This window comes from Otolemur garnettii, unplaced genomic scaffold (assembly GCF_000181295.1).
Source record: "Otolemur garnettii isolate 467f Iridium unplaced genomic scaffold, OtoGar3 scaffold00140, whole genome shotgun sequence".
NCBI lineage: Eukaryota > Metazoa > Chordata > Mammalia > Primates > Galagidae > Otolemur > Otolemur garnettii.
In genome coordinates this window covers 856,913-872,052 of record NW_003852535.1, presented here as the reverse complement: position 1 = coordinate 872,052, position 15,140 = coordinate 856,913, and the positions used below count along the sequence as shown (strand labels likewise).

General features: G+C 59.2%; 2 protein-coding genes across 7 annotated transcripts in view; one reads left to right on the top strand and one right to left on the bottom strand.

Moving 5' to 3' along the window:
* Window positions 1–3,798: 3,798 nt before the first annotated feature.
* RCOR2 (REST corepressor 2) lies at window positions 3,799–9,931 on the top strand. The gene is made up of 12 exons (XM_003798589.1): window positions 3,799–4,628; window positions 5,347–5,403; window positions 5,673–5,753; window positions 5,972–6,024; window positions 6,113–6,274; window positions 6,382–6,506; window positions 6,841–6,910; window positions 7,003–7,218; window positions 8,294–8,371; window positions 8,501–8,558; window positions 8,687–8,916; window positions 9,013–9,931. The coding sequence occupies exons 1-12, from the start codon at window positions 4,502–4,504 to the stop codon at window positions 9,325–9,327; spliced, it is 1,572 nt and encodes a 523-aa protein (XP_003798637.1). The 5' UTR covers window positions 3,799–4,501; the 3' UTR covers window positions 9,328–9,931.
* A 210-nt stretch (window positions 9,932–10,141) lies between these two features.
* The window catches only part of MARK2 (microtubule affinity regulating kinase 2), a 73,613-nt gene continuing 68,614 nt past the window's right edge, over window positions 10,142–15,140 (bottom strand). For 3 of the 6 annotated variants that reach the window (XM_012810721.2, XM_023518472.1, XM_012810723.2), the window contains 2 exons: window positions 12,896–12,940; window positions 10,142–12,308 (listed from right to left, as the gene is read on the bottom strand). In XM_012810721.2, coding sequence (XP_012666175.2) covers window positions 11,948–12,308; window positions 12,896–12,940 — 406 coding nt within the window. In that variant the 3' untranslated portion in view covers window positions 10,142–11,947. Of the gene's footprint in view, window positions 12,309–12,895; window positions 12,941–15,079; window positions 15,107–15,140 lie in introns of all 6 variants that reach the window. The other 3 variants (XM_023518471.1, XM_012810722.2, XM_023518473.1) reach the window with 2 other exon arrangements.

Sequence of the window (15,140 nt, the reverse complement as noted above, 5' to 3'; positions counted from 1 at the left end):
AGGGAGTCAGATTTCCTTGGTGATATGGGGGTCAGGAAGCCCGGGGTCTCCTTACTGACCTCACCCTGGTCCTGCTGTTCTGCCCCTATGCCACTCCCAGACGTGCATGCCTTGCCCTCCTTGGCTGTCCTCACAGGACCTCTAAGTGAGGCAGCACACCAGATTGCCACCTCTGTCCCCTTCTTTCAGCGTTCAAATAACCCTGTGAGGTGTGGCTAGTGGAGGGGCGCTGTGGGCCAGGCCAGGGGATTACCAACAGGGCCTAGAGTTGGGAAGGGTGGTACCCAGGGCCGTACAGCCTGTGGGGTGGTGGGCAATGAGCATGTGGGGAGGAGGGACCAAGATCCTGTCAGACAGGGTGTGGGCCCAAGAGGGAGCTCCCAGGCTTCTTCCACTCTGTAGCCCACCTCTCCTAGGCTCATAGTCCACTGGAGCACCTCCTCCAAAGACCTCCCAGTTGCTCAGTCAAGCTTCAGCTCAGATGGTGCCACCCTCTCTCCCCCACCCCAGGGACACCCCTACACCCACCCCAGGATACCTCCCTCCAAGTTTAGCCCCTTGGCCATGGCCACTGAGGACCTGGCTAGGGTCCCAGGCACCACACCACAGCGGCCAGAGCTTGGGACAGTCCCAGTCTGTCTGGCAGGGCTGGCGGGCTAGGATTGGCTGGAGCTGCCCCCGCCTTTGGGAGGGGGGAGACGCGAGGGGAGGCGGGTGGCTTACCCAAGGTCACCCTCCTTTTCTTTCCCAGCATCCCTGTTCAAACTTAGTCCCCTCCACCTCACCTTGAGGAGGGAAGTGGCCAGATGCCCTGCAGGCAGAGCATGGAGGAATCTAGAGTAAAAGGCTCTTTAGGCTCCTAACATTTATTCACTCAACATATATTAAGTGCCTACTATATACAAGGCCCTGAGAACACAGCAGTGAACACAATCCCTTATGGGGTTCACAGCCTAGCAGGGAGACAGGCAAGAAAAATACCCACACAAGTCATGCAAACTTGTGAAGGGATCATGTGGGATTTTGTCTGGCCAGAGAGGGCTTCCCTGGAGATTTCAGGGGTGAAGAGCCTTATCTGGCTTTGTGGAGGGAGGTGGGTGGGCTTCAGGCAGAGGCCTCTGTAGGAGCTGAGCAAAGCCTCAGTTTCCTCATCTGGAAAAATACGGGAAATAAATGCGCCCTGATCACATTTGCTGCAAGGTGGCTGCAGCCCTCCGAGAAAGCGCTGCCCTCCCTGTGGAAGGATGAGTAGGCACTCCTCCGTGAAAATGGTGGGGAGGGCATTCCTGGGAGTTTACCAGCTCTCACCAAGCTCTGAGGTGGCCTCAGGGAGGTGAGGGACCCCAGTTCTGGGGCTGCCTGTGCGCTGTGAGCTGCCTCAGGCTGGAGGCAAGGAGGGGCTGGTCCCTGGACTGTCTCCTCTCTTCCTCCCACACTCTGTGTTCCTTGCCACGTGGCACCTCAGCAACCCAGGCCTGGGGGAGGATGATTCCTGACCTAGGGGATTGGGGACCTAAGGAAAGGTGGGTGGGATTTGGGGTACCATTGAACCAGGTCCTATGGCACAGCCCTGCACAGCAGCCCCAGGGCGGCAGGGAGGGGGTGCTGTCTCTTTAAGAGCCTTCAGGCTGCTGGGAGCAGATGGCCAGGCTGGCCGGGGCCCCTTGTCCTTTGTGTGGCTTCGCACAAAAGAGGGGGCCAGCTGGGGAGGGGGTGACTGCAGCAGGTGGGAGGGGTGGGGCCTTGTCCCTCCCCCTCCTAGCCCGGTAGCCTTGCTCCTTGCAGAGGGTGTTGCTCACTAGGAATGCACCACCTTTCACCACACTGTGGCCCCTACCCTCACCCCCAAACTCCTAAGATACCTCTCCCACATCAAGTCACACCTTCTAGGCAGAACCCTTACCACACCCAGGCCTAGGGATGCCTCTCCCCAAGGAATAAACCTCCCTTCCCTGTCCCCACCTCCAGGGCAGAATCTTCTTTCAGCCCTGAGTGCCTGGCTCTAGGGAGAAATAAATTAAGTTTTTAATTGGGGATGCTGTGGTGCTGGGGCAAGAGGGAAGCCAGTGGCTAGGGATCCTTCCTAGAGAGACTGGGAGGTGGCAAGAAAATAGCACGATGCTGAAGCTCGAGGCTGAGGGTTAGGAGGCTGGGCCCTGGCCCCTAGTTATGAGAAAGAGGCAAGGGGGGAGGGCACGGAGACCCAACTGAGGCCCTGAGTAATGGGGAGGCGCCAGGCAAGATGGAAGCCACCACGGTAGGAGAGGGTGGTGTGCGGCAATGGTTGCCTGAGAGGAAGGAGAGGGCAGAGATGAGAGCCTCCCTAGAGGGTGGAGGTGCTGGGGGCAGGGATGGCACCCTGCCATCCAGAAGAGGTCAGCCTGGGAAGACTTTTCATCTTGCAGCAGATCTTCAGACCAGTCTTTGGTCCATTCATTCTCCTCCTTTGTCCAATTTATGATTTAGGAGGAGGAAAATGGTCCCATAGCCCTGGTCCTAGGTGTGGCGGGCAACGTGGCCACTGGCTGGGTGGCCCTGTGTGGACCGACAGCGCAGCAGCCGGGTGGGGTTATGCCTTGCTTTGCGCGGCCGTCCGCAGGAGTCCCCAGTAACTGCCAGCCCCAGTCGGGTCGTGGCCCGACCACAGGACCCTGGTCGCTCCGCCGCAGGCAGAATGTGGGGGCGGGGATCCCTGGCTCGGTCCTGGGTTGCTTCTAAATTTAGAAGTCTGATTACAGAGTGGCCAGGCAAGGAAAGTGAGAGGAGGGCGCAAGTGCAGGCTCGGCTCGGTCTGGGCACAGTGGGATGTGCCCGGGTGGAGGTGTGTCCAGGAGTCTGAGGCTCCGGGTGGGAGGGGCGGCGGGCGGGGGCTTTGGCTTGTGTGCGCCGCAGCACGTGCCTGGGGAAGCAGAGACGGGCACCCGTGCAGCTCGCAGGCTCGGAGCCGCCGCCGGTGTGTGTGCTGGCTCTTTGTGTGCCTGGCAGGGTGGCTGGGTCTGGCTTTGAAAGTCTCTGCCCACCCCCTCCCCCATCTCCGTCTGTGCGGCTCTACCCGCTTCTCTGTCTGTCACTCTGCTTGTGCTTGTTGGGGGGGGGGCGGGGGAAGGGGATGCTGCTTCCAGCTGGGGTGACAGTGAACCCAGTGGGGAGGAGACCCTGCTCCTCCCTCCCCTGCAGTCCATACTTTCCTTATTCCCCTAGTCCCCATCCATCAGCTCTAGCTGCCACTGTTTTGGGGTGCAGACTGCAGTAGTTAAAGGGAATTGAGGTGACCCTTGGAGTCACATAGATCCACCAGAAGCCAGGCTGCTGGTCCGGGCTCTTGGAGGAATTCATTCCTCGCCTGTCCGGCCTCCCATCCGTTCTGGCCCCCAAGGGCGCATGAAGGGGGGGGGTCCCCGTGCGGAAGGGGGGGTGGGGAGTTCCTTGGCAGGAAGGGAAATGGAAGGAAAAGCTGGGCTCCACCCGGGCGGGCAGCCGGGCAGCCTCATGGCCCCCGGGGCAGGCGGCGGTAACCCGAGCCCACTAGTGTGTGGGGCTGGTGGGCACGTGGGTGGGGCTGACCCCCGGGTACTCCTGGCGGGGCAGAAGGGTTCCCTCACGGGTAAATCTGGGAGCTCAGGGACGCGAGGGGGGCCCTGCAGAGGGACGCTCTCCCGACCCGGGTCCTGATCCCACCCCCTGGAGGTCTAGCCCTAGCCCCTAGGCCCCGCCCCCGGCCTTCCCTCCCACCCCAGGGCCAGATGTTCAGCTGGCGGAGGCATCGGCTGGGGGAGGGGTGCTGAGGCCGCAGCCGGCACTACTTCCCTGCCAGCAGCTTCATTGTGTGAGCGAGGAGCGAGCGGCGGCGGAGAGCGGGCGAGCTAGCGGCAGCCTGAGAGCGGCGGGGAGAGCAAGCGCGCCAGGGAGGGTGCGAGGCGGCGCCCGCGGCTGCGCTCCGCCCGCCTCCCAGCAACTCTGCCCGGCGCCGCGCGCTGTGCGCGCCGTCCCGCCACCGCCGCCGGAGCCGCGTCGGCTGCTGTCGCGGGCAGTGGTCTGGCTGGGACAGGGTCCCCACTTGGGGACTGGGGCATCCCTGGCGCAGCCGAGAGAAACGGAGTCCGTGGGGAGCGCAAATTGCGCTCCTGCGCGCGCCCGCTGATCGGCGTGGGCAGGCGGGCGGTGGGGTTCTGGGGCGCCTCGACTTCTCCGGGAGAGCCCCAACCCCGAGGGGCGTACAGAACGAGCGCGCCGTGGGCGCACTGGACCTTGTGCTCATTCGCCGCGTACCCCACTTCTGCACAAACTTTTCCAACGCCCTCGCCCGTGGGGGTCGCGGAGAGCGCTGGGGTTGCCTGCTTGGCTACCGCTCCCCCGGACCCTAGCCACGCTGACCTCCTGCCTCTCGTAACCTCAGTGGCGACCTCTCCAGGTCGGGCCGGGCACGGCACTCGAGGCGAGCGCGGCAATCACCGCGGGTCTCGGAAGACTCCCGGGCCCCCCGGGGCAGCTGGGCGGGGTAATGCCCTCTGTGATGGAGAAGCCGAGCGCGGGCTCCGGGATCCTGTCCCGCAGTCGAGCCAAGACGGTTCCCAACGGTGGACAGCCCCACTCGGAGGATGACAGCAGCGAGGAGGAGCACTCGCATGGTGAGCCTGGCGGCCTAGGGTTAAGGGCGCGCTGGCCGGCAGGGGAGGGGGACGCGGCCTGGGGCGAGAAGGGGAAAGTGTTGCAGACCACGGGCCTGTTATGCTGATGGTTCCTGCCTTTCCCGGATTGGAGCCTCTGCCTTGCTTCTACCCCAATCCCTGGGTTGGTGGCACAGGGAGTCCGGAGGCTGGGCCCCTAGTTGCTGCAGATGCCGTCCTGCCCACCCCCGCCCTGCCCTCAGTCCCCCGGGCATCCTGGCGTCCCTCCTTACACAGATTGGATGCCTCATACCTTGCCACCTTGCAGAAGACTGAGGACTGGGGCAGAGGCTGGAGAGGCACACTCCACACCCAGCTGTGAGGTTCATGTGGGGAGGAGCCTTGGGTACCCATCAGGGCTGTGGTCCAGGTCTAGGGGCTGCCTTCCAATGCCCCAGCCCCTAGTCAGAACAAAGCACTCTGCTTGGCCTGGGCTCTGAAACTGTCCCCGTGGCTACCCTCCACCCCCAGTGGCCGTGACTAGGCAGGGTCTCTTCCAATTCCTCTGCAGCTGAGTGTACCTGAGGGCTGAGGGGAAAGATCAGGGAAAAACAAACCTCCTGGAAGATGGGGGCCCTGGGTGGTCAGGAAGGAGAACTTCAGGCCAGCCACCTCCCCCGCATCTTCTCCTTCTCTCCCTCCCTCCCTGGAGTCCTCACTGCCTTCCCTGGCTCCACAGACAGCATGATCCGCGTTGGAACCAATTACCAGGCCGTAATTCCGGAGTGCAAGCCTGGTGAGTGGCAGGACAGGCTGCAAGGGGGGAGGCCCGTGGCTTGGCCTTCAGCCCCACCTGGGGAGCCCTTGGCTGGCTCCCACTGGAAGGGCAGGCAGGGGAGGTTGGCCCTGTGGCATGGTTAGTTTTCCTGCTCTGCCTTCCTGTCTGGGTTTCTGCCCCTCCTTCCCTTCTGGGCCTCACCTCCCAGGCCCCACTCCTCTGCTGTCCCTGGCCCTGGCTTGCTAGTACCAGCAGAGTGATCTGAGTATTTTCCCTCTGCCTTTCAGAGAGCCCTGCACGCTACAGCAACAAGGAGCTGAAAGGGATGCTGGTGTGGTCGCCCAACCACTGTGTGTCAGATGCCAAACGTGAGTGGGAACTCTGGTTTATATTCATCTGTGGGAGGTGAGGGTTTAGGTTTATCCCATCCTCAGGCCAGCTCTTCCCGAATGGGGGCTGGAGTCTGAAATGTGGCAATTCAATCCTGTCCTGGGGCCTGGCCCTTGGGGGTTACCCCTCTTTGGACAGATCTGGGTTAGGAACTTTCACCCCCTCCTCCAAGGCTCTATCCCTCCTGCCCCTGCAGTTGACAAGTACATTGCAATGGCCAAAGAGAAGCATGGCTACAACATTGAGCAGGTGAGCCTTGGCCCAGCAGGGATTTGGGAGTAGGGACAGGACAGTGCTGGGGACAGCTGAGCCTGAGTTGCCCCTCATCCTGGGCCAGGCGCTGGGCATGCTCCTTTGGCATAAACATGATGTGGAGAAGTCACTGGCTGACCTGGCCAACTTTACCCCATTCCCTGATGAGTGGACGGTGGAGGACAAGGTGCTGTTTGAACAGGCTTTTGGCTTCCATGGCAAGTGCTTCCAGCGGATCCAGCAGATGGTAAAGCCTTTCTACCTCCCAGCGCTCCTCAGCTCCTCCCTCCTAAGGAATATGCTTGGGGCCTAGAGTGTTGGATGGGCCCCAACCTCTGGTGTTGCCTCTTCCAGCTGCCAGACAAACTGATTCCCAGCCTGGTGAAATATTACTACTCTTGGAAAAAGACTCGCAGCCGAACTAGTGTGATGGACAGACAGGCACGGCGGCTGGGGGGCCGCAAGGACAAAGAAGACAGGTGGGGGCCAGGCGCAGTAGCCCACACCTATAATCCTAGCACCCTGGGAGGCCAAGGTGGGAGGATTGGTTGAGTTCAGGAGTTTGAGACCAGACTGAGCAAGAGTGAGATCCCATCTCTACTAAAAATAGAAAAATGAGCTGGGCTTTGTGGCAGGCACCTGTAGACCCAGATACTTGGTAGGCTGAGGTAAGATGATTGCTTTAGCCCAGGAGTTTGAGGTTGCTGTGAGCTAGGCTGAAGCTCAGGCAACAGAGTGAGACTGTCTCAAAGAAAAGGTGGGGGCAGGCAGTCTTGGACCCTACCTCATTTTCCCTGGCCCCCGTGTCAGCAGTGATGAGCTTGAAGAGGGACGAGGAACCGTGAGTGAGGGAGAGCCAGATGCTGGAGACCCCAAGCGGGAGGTGAGCTCTCAGAGCTGGTCTGGCCCTACCTGCTTGCCTATCTGCCTCTCCTCCAGCTCTGCGCCACCTACACTTTCCTCTTTCCCTGGCAGCCTCTGCCTTCTCGGCCCCTGAATGCGCGCCCAGGCCCTGGGAAGAAGGAGGTCCAGGTGTCTCAGTACCGCCACCACCCATTGCGAACACGGCGTCGCCCACCTAAGGGCATGTACCTGAGCCCTGAGGGCCTCACTGCAGTGTCAGGAAGCCCAGACCTTGCCAACCTCACACTCCGAGGTCTGGATTCCCAGCTCATCTCCCTCAAGCGCCAGGTGGGGGCTGAAAAACGAAGGTGCCGTGCAAAGGGGGCAGTTGGCACCTGGGAACTAAACTTTGGGGGTAGCTGAGGAGTAAGGTAGAGGGTGCCAAACCTGTCTCTGCCCCATCCTCAAGACTCTGGGTAATGTATTCTTTTCTGGGCCTTCCTAAAAAGCTGGTTTGGGCTTGGCGCCTGTAGCTCAAGTGGCTAAGGCGCCAGCCACATACACCTAAGCTAGCAGGTTAGAATCCAGCCCGGGCCTGCCAAACGACAATGATGGCTACAACCAAAAAAAAAAAAAAAACCAGGCGTTGTGGCGGGCACCTGTGGTCTCAGCTACTTGGGAGGCAGAGGCAGGAGACTCATTTGAGCCCAGGAGTTGGAAGTTGCTGTGAGCTGTAATGCCACTGCACTCTACCCAGGGGGACAGCTTGAGGCTCTGTCTCAAAAAAAAAAAAAAAAACAAAACTTGGTTTAGGACTCAGCACCTGTAGCTCAAGCAGCTAAGGCACCAGTCACATACACCGGAGCTGGCGGGTTCGAATACAGCCTGGGCTTGCCAAATAACAATGACAACTAAAACCAAAAAAGTTGTGGCGGGCGCCTGTAGTCCCAGCTACTTGGGAGGCTGAGGCAGGAGAATCGCTTAAGCCCATTAGTTAGAAGTGGCTGTGAGCTATAATGCCACTGCACTCTACCCGGGGCGACAGCTTAGATTCTGTCTCAAAAACAAAACTGGCCTGGGCTGGGCACAGTGTCTAATGCCTGTAATCTGTCTCCCCAGCACTTTGGAAGGCTGAAGCAGGAGGATCAACTGAGGTCAGGAGTTTGAGACCAGCTTTAGCAAGAATGAGACCCTGTGTCTCTCCCCTTCAAAGGAAAAACCAAACAAACAACTGATCTGCAGAAAAGAGAGAACCTTGCATCTCCCTTTACTGAGTAGTTGCGAGGGGGGAAATGAGCCAGATGTTAGGTGACAGAGAGCTTTGTCAGGGCAGTGGGGCTCATGTTTGTGAAGAAATAGGACCCTGCAAGGGGTGTGGCAGTCTGCCTGAGTCTGATGGGCCTCCATTTCCTGGCCCTCCCAGGTGCAGAGCATGAAGCAGACCAACAGCAGCCTGCGCCAAGCCCTGGAGGGCGGCATCGATCCACTCCGCCCCCCTGAGGTAAGGCTACTCTTCAAGCATGAGTACAAAGGAGGGTTCTCTGGAGGCAGAGCAGAAAGTGTTCTACTTAGGAAGTAGGGTTTCCCCCGTGTTTTTGAGCCTAAAAGATATATATTCCTTGCTTTTCAGGCCAACACCAAGTTCAATTCCCGCTGGACCACAGATGAGCAGCTTTTGGCTGTCCAAGGTGGGTTAGACCATGGGAAGAAGAGAGGACTCCTCATCCACCAAGGAGCTGGGAGTAGAGGGTAAAGATCAAGAAAGTAGCTGGTTCTAAGGGGTATTCACACTCTGCTCCTCTTTTGGCCCTTGCAGCCATCCGTAGGTATGGCAAAGACTTTGGGGCTATTGCAGAGGTGATTGGGAACAAGACTCTGACCCAGGTGAAGACCTTCTTTGTGAGCTACCGGCGCCGCTTCAATCTGGAGGAGGTGCTGCAGGAATGGGAGGCTGAGCAGGATGGGACCCCTGGAGCCCCTGTCCCCATGGAGGAGGCTAGGAGAGGGGCTCCCTTGCCAGCCCCAGCCCTAGAGGAAGATGATGAGGTGAGGAGTTCAGAGAGGAAAGGCATCTCCTTGGCCCTTAGACTGGGCTGAAGGAGGTAGAGAGCCTGGCCTCTTGACGCTTTTCTTTCCCCTCAGGTCCAGATTACATCAGTCTCAACATCTGTGCCCCGACCTGTGCCCCCTGCACCACCACCCCCTCCACCTCCCACCTCACTGTCTCAGCCACCCCCACTGCTGAGGCCACCTCTACCCACGGCTCCCACTCTGCTTCGCCAGCCACCCCCACTACAGCAAGGCCGCTTCCTCCAGCCTCGGCTGGCCCCTAACCAGCCCCCCCCACCACTCATCCGTCCTGCTCTGGCTGCCTCCCGCCACAGTGCCCGTCCTGGCCCTCAGCCCCCACCCACCCTGATTGGAGCCCCTCTGGAGCCTCCAGCACCCTCACTTTGAGCCGCCCCCGCCCCCCCTGGCCCCAATCAGAGGCTCCAGCCCCTTTGCTGGCATCTCTGAGGACAGAAGGGACTAAGGGCTCTTGCCAGGTCTTTCAAAGACAGAGCTGCTGACTGGCACAGCCTGGACCTGTGGGTTCTGCATGTGTTCCTGGCAGCTGAGTCTGTCTCCTTCCAGCCAGAGGCTCAGGGGCCTTTTGAGCTGGCCTGAGAGTACTTTTTGCTTCCTGTCTGGGACTGGAATGGCTGCCTCCTAGTCTGCTGGGGCTTGGCCCTTGGGCCCTGCCCTTTGTGTGTAGGGGGTAGTGACCTTAGTGTGGGGGAGAGGACAGTTTGGTCTGTTAGCTGTTCTCCTTCCTCTTTCTCTTTTAGCAATAAGTTTGGGGTGAAGTAGGGAGGGGGGCAGAAGAGGGTAGGTGGGCCTGACAGTCCAGAGGCTAGAAGGCAAGCTCTGTTTTCAGGGCCAGTGGGAAATGCTGAGGAGCTCCACCATACCCATCTCCCAAAAGCTTGGAGAGAGGGGGTTGGGTAGTTATGCAGCAGACATGGATTTATTTTTCAACATTTTTAAAAAATAAAAAAATGAAACCTTCCAAGCGTACTGAGTCCACATTCCCTTTTGGTGTAAGGGCCCTGGGCTTTGATTCCTGTCTGCACTTGGGGGACAGTAGGGAGCTGGGCCCACATAGCACAGGCCTCTCCCCCAGGTCCCAGACAGTAATCAACTCTCCTGCAAGGCAGGTGGGCTTAGGCTATATCTTGCCACAGGGGACTGGGTCCCTGCCGGGCTGGGAGAAGAAACAGGAACAGGCAGCTCAGATTCCAAACATTCTCTTTATTACGTGTTTGATCCAGAGGAGAAACTAAGTGCAGGGTGGGAAAGGAGGGGGCTAGGTGGGGAGGGGCCACCTTGCCTGGGTGCCCCCCAGCCCCCACCCCCTTTGGGAGCCAAGCCATGCCCTCCCGGCCCCCTCTGAGCACCCGGGCTGTTCCCTAGGGCAGGAGGGGGGAAGGGAGGAGGGGAGCCCTTGGTCTGAGCCGCATAGGAGTGTGGGGCAGGAGAGCTGAGGTTGGCGAGGCCCCTTCCTGGGACCCAAGGGCTCGCCTTGTCACTGACCCTGGCCTGGGAGTGGGGGTGGTGAATAAGGGTGGAGCTGTCATAAATCAAAAAAAAAATAAAATAATAAAATAATAAAATAAAAAATAAAACCCATCACAAAAAAATGTACAACTCAGGTAAGGGTAAGGGGCAGCCTCTGTGTAGGACTCCCCCCCGCCCAATTTCTCAAGAACAGAAAACAGCAGAGAAATAAATTAAGGGATGCAGTGGCCACCACCAGCCAAGCGCCCACAACTACCCACTCCCACACTGGCCACGAGGTTAGCAAGCTGGGAGTCACTTGGCCTGTCTGACCCCACCCCATGGAGGCAGATGCTCCTGGCCCTGCTGCCCAATCCCAGCCAGGCCCCCCTCCCCAGGCCCTGGGCAGCATCTCCTGAGAGGAGGGGCGACAGTGTCAGGAAGAAAAGGCAAGGCTGAGAGATGAGTGGTGAGGGAAGTCACTGCAATGGAGCGAGCTGGTGCCCAGATTAATGCCAATGAAGGGGAAGCCGCAGGGGAGAGGAGCAGCAAGGGGGGGCTGTGCTTTCAGACAAAGGCTCTCCCATAACGGAGAAAGCCCAGCGCCCCTGCTCTGGAGACCAGCAGCCCAAGTGGCCCCTTGGGGGTCAAGGAGCCAATCTGCCCTGCAGTCCCCTCCACTCTCCCAGCCCTGGGGTCATCCCCTCCTACCCGGGAGGGGTGGTGGGAGAAGATGGCACAGACTTTTGAGGAGGGGAACAAATGTCCCCACAGCAGCTTGTGGAAGGAAATGCCCAGCTCTAGGGAAGGAGGGGCAGAGGGTACAGCATGGAGGGAGGCCAGAGCCTCAGCCAGCTGTCCTGCCTCACCAGCCCCAGAGCTGCCGCCAGCCCCACCCACTCAGGGCTACGCAGCACCCCACCCGCCCCGTGCCGCGCCCCGTGCCCAGGCCTCCAGCCAGGGGCCTGAGGTCAGGGGAAGGCCACCTCTGGTGGTTCACTTGGAGGGGAAGGAGGGGAAGAGAGGGGAGAAGCCCAAAATGGGCCTGGCGGAGGGCCTGACAGGGAACTCCACCACTCTTGCCTGAGAGTGTTCCAGCCCTGAGCCACCCTCCCGGGAAACCCCACAGATCCAGTCTCAACTGTCCCAATGGGGCAGGGAGGAAAGGTGGCCGCTGGGATTTTTTTTTTCTTTTTTCTTTTTGGTAATAAAAAATTTCTTGGTTTAGGCGAAATACTCTGTGCAACCGCAGTACCAAGGGGGAGCCCTGCCCCCCCATCCACCCTCCCCTTCCTTTGCCTCCTGGGGGGAGAGAGGGGAAGGAGGAATTTTAGGGCAGGGTGATGTGGGGTGGGGAGGACAATCTCCCTTCCCCCACAAACATGGAAGAAAAAACTGAGAGGGGGCAGGGAGGGGAGAAGTGCCAGCAGGGGAGACACACCAATCCATCCTGCAGTCTCACCCAGTGGGGTGGAGTGGCCGGCCCCAGCAGCCAAGTCCAGCTGGCCCGCCTCTGCCGCTCCCCACTCCCAGCAGCCTGTTAAAGCTTCAGCTCATTGGCTATTTTGGAGGCAATGTTTTTGAAGGCCATGGAGGTGCCCGATATCCGCTTAAACCGAACCCCATTGAGAGACAGCCGCGGCAGTTTGCACACCTCCATCTCCCACTGCACAAAGTCCTCGTGGCCTGGCGTGCCATGCACGCACAGCAGCATGTACTTCTCGTGCAGCTCGCTCTGGCAGCTGTTTGCGTCCAGCACCTTGCGGATCTCCCGCATCATCTCATTGGGCTCCATGGAGCTCGTGGTCTTCATACTCCATGTGAAGCGCAGTGAGCGTGGCTTGGCCTCCCGAAACTCTTCCTTTTCTTTGTCGTTGCCTCCGCCGCCCACCACATGAGGTCTGTGGAGAGGGCAGAGACTGCATCAGGTGAGGGGCTGAGGTGCCCCACCCGGGAGAGCCACCCCTACAGACAGCCCCTGAGACCAGAGAGGAGAGTGGGAGGAGCACAAGAGCATTAAGGCTATTGAGACCCTGTCTAAAGGGCAGAGGGAGGAGAGGGGGCCGCAGTCTTCCAAGCTGCCATCTGTCAGGATGGAGGACTGAGCAATCTGCCCTGGAGTGGGGGTGACAGCTCCATTCTGATATCGGCTGTTCTCTTTGAAGAGGGGAGGGTCAGGAAGAATGAATGTGCTCGATAGCATCTGGCACAGACTGACTTCAGAAAGCAGCAGCTGAAAGATCAGGTAGTCCAGGGTAGGAGTCTGTAGCCCCACCCACCCAACCCAGGGCTCTGACTTCCAGAATATACCAGATCTGTGAAGGGCCCAGAGTACTGCAGTTGGATTTGGGAAGAGAAGGCCCCAGAGGGTGGGAATAGGGCAAAACCACCAGAGGAGGAGCCAAGTGGCAGAAGGAAGAGAGGAGCAGGAGGCTTGTGGCAAGCCCGGTAGCCCGGGCAGGGCCAGTGCTGGCTCCAGCCCTCTCACCTGAGCGTCTCCACTCGGTCTTTGCTTTCAGGTTCATTCGGGTTCCTCAAAAAACAGAGCGAGTGAGAGTTTAGTGCTGGGATCTCTCGCTCCTTCCGTCGCCACAGACCCAGGTGAGAGTGGGTCTGGGAAGGTGTCACCAGTAGGTGGGCAGGACCCAAGCCCAAGGTCATGCGCCCATCACCTGGCAGGCCAACATGGCTCTGCAGCACCTCACACTGGCAGCAGCATATGAGGCCTGACCCTCCCCACGCTCCCAAATCTAAGCTGGGGAGATGGAGCTTTTGCTCCAATGGGCAGGGGATGATGGCTGTGTACCCTGGTACTGTGCACCTAACCCCATGTAAGGCAGCTTCCCCCACTGGCCCACAGCCAGGGCTCTCACTCTGTTCTAGGGGTCAGGGAGCTGTGAGTAGTTCTTCTGTATCAACACACCAGGGTCTCAGGACTGTAGTCCTGTTGTAGGGAAGGGGCTGCAATACTTGGATCTCTGTGAGAGATGGGGCCTGGGGGTATGTACAGGCCTCTCCCAGGAGGCTCAAAGTACCAAGGCCTGGATCTGTGTGGCGGGCACCTGGGGCAAAGGTGATGAGTGGCAAAGGCCGCCTCCTTCGACCTTCTGTAATGCCCCTACCTGCTGGCTTGCCAAGCCATCTGCTGGTACAGAAGGGAGGATGGAGGGTGGGGCAGGGCAGACACCTTGGGAGAGTGGGTGGGGAAGAGGTCTGGCCCTGCTGAGCGGCTTCTCCAGCTCCTGGCTGGAAGATGGGTGCCTGGAGCCAGGAAATTGGGGACTGCAGAGGAGGAGGGATGTGAGAGGAGTGGAAGAGAAGCCAGTACCACATGGAAAGGAACATGAAGACACAACAGACACAAGAGAGCAAATAAGCGCACTGCGAGCAGGGAGCCCGGCTGTGCGAGGAAGGCGCCCTCCCTGCTGCTCACTCCAGGCTCCCTGTGGAGCAGGCCCCCACTGCCCGGGGCCACTTGAGGCAGCAGCCAGTCATGCAGTAAAGAGCTAGGTGGGAGGAGGGGATGAGAAAACCCTGAAGACCCTGTCTGGACAGTTCCCCCACCGATGCAGGGCCTGGGCTGATAGCCTTGGGGCACTAGGGCTCCCAACCTGGCCCTTGTTCTTCAACTGGGTATCTGGCCCACACAAGCCTTCAGAGAGGATGAGGATAAGGCTAGGCATGAAGGAGCCAGGATGTGGCCCAGGAAGGAGGATGCCTGAATCAGGATGCAGATTTCCCAAATTTTGCCAGGGCTTGGGCAGATTGGCTCCTACCCTAGAATAGGGTTTATCTAGAAGAGAGGAGGCTTGATTCATTTGGATGCTACTGGAGCCCTCAGGCAGAGGTGGGAGTGGACTTGGTTTTGCAGGAGCTGCCAGAAGGGGGTGCTGTGCCCCATTTGTGAGGCAAAGGCTCCTTGGGCTTGGAGGAGACAGGCTACCAGGCATCCTCAAACTACAGCTGGCAGGGCCACATGTGGCCCGCCAGGTGTTTTTGCTACCGCTGCCTGTCCTGCTTAGCAGCCGACTTGTCCCGGGGCCCGCAGTCCGGCCCTCCAATGGTCTGATGGACAGTGAACTGGCCCCCTGTTTAAAAAGTTTGAGGACCCCTGGGCTACACCTTGGGACCCTTGTAGTACCTCCAAAGCCCTGCCATCCCACAGGCCAGAGGGAAGAGGTCACACAGCCCTGCAGTTCAGGAAGCCCAGGAAGGAGGCCCCAAATGAGACACCATACCAGATGCACGTGTAAGCCCAGTCGAGCCTCTTTACAGCGCATGCACATGACAGGGAAGGGCCAGAAAAGACACCCAATGCTTGGGACCAAAATCTGGGTGGAGTGGGGTGGGTGAGCAGAGACAATCTTAAAGGGAGAATTCCCTGAGAAGGTCTCCCCTTGCTTGAGGACAGGCATAACTGTAGGCCCAAGAAAGGCCTCTCATTTTTAAGCCATTTGCCCTGAGTGGGCTGACATATTCCCAAGCCCTGCCTGTCTGGCGCCTACTCAGAGGCACTGTTCATCCCTTTAAGATGGCAGAGACAGGAGGGCCACACAGACTTGGGTTAGCAGATGGGGGACGGAGCAAGAGCCAGAAAAGGAGTTAGTGATGGAGGCAGGACACAGGACACAGATACGCGCACACACACACACACAGCGGGCTCAACGCCTACCTTCTGGCAAACCTGAAAGACAGATTTCTAAAAAAACAAACAAAAAAAGACAAAATAAAAA

Excerpts from the sequence above, each read along its gene's own strand:
- RCOR2 (XM_003798589.1), top strand. The coding sequence starts at position 4,502 with ATGCCCTCTGTGATGGAGAAGCCGAGCGCGGGCTCCGGGATCCTGTCC. Across the intron at positions 6,911-7,002 it reads CTGGAGACCCCAAGCGGGAG|CCTCTGCCTTCTCGGCCCCT; the intron begins GTGAGCTCTCAG and ends TTTCCCTGGCAG. Across the intron at positions 8,372-8,500 it reads ATCCACTCCGCCCCCCTGAG|GCCAACACCAAGTTCAATTC; the intron begins GTAAGGCTACTC and ends CTTGCTTTTCAG.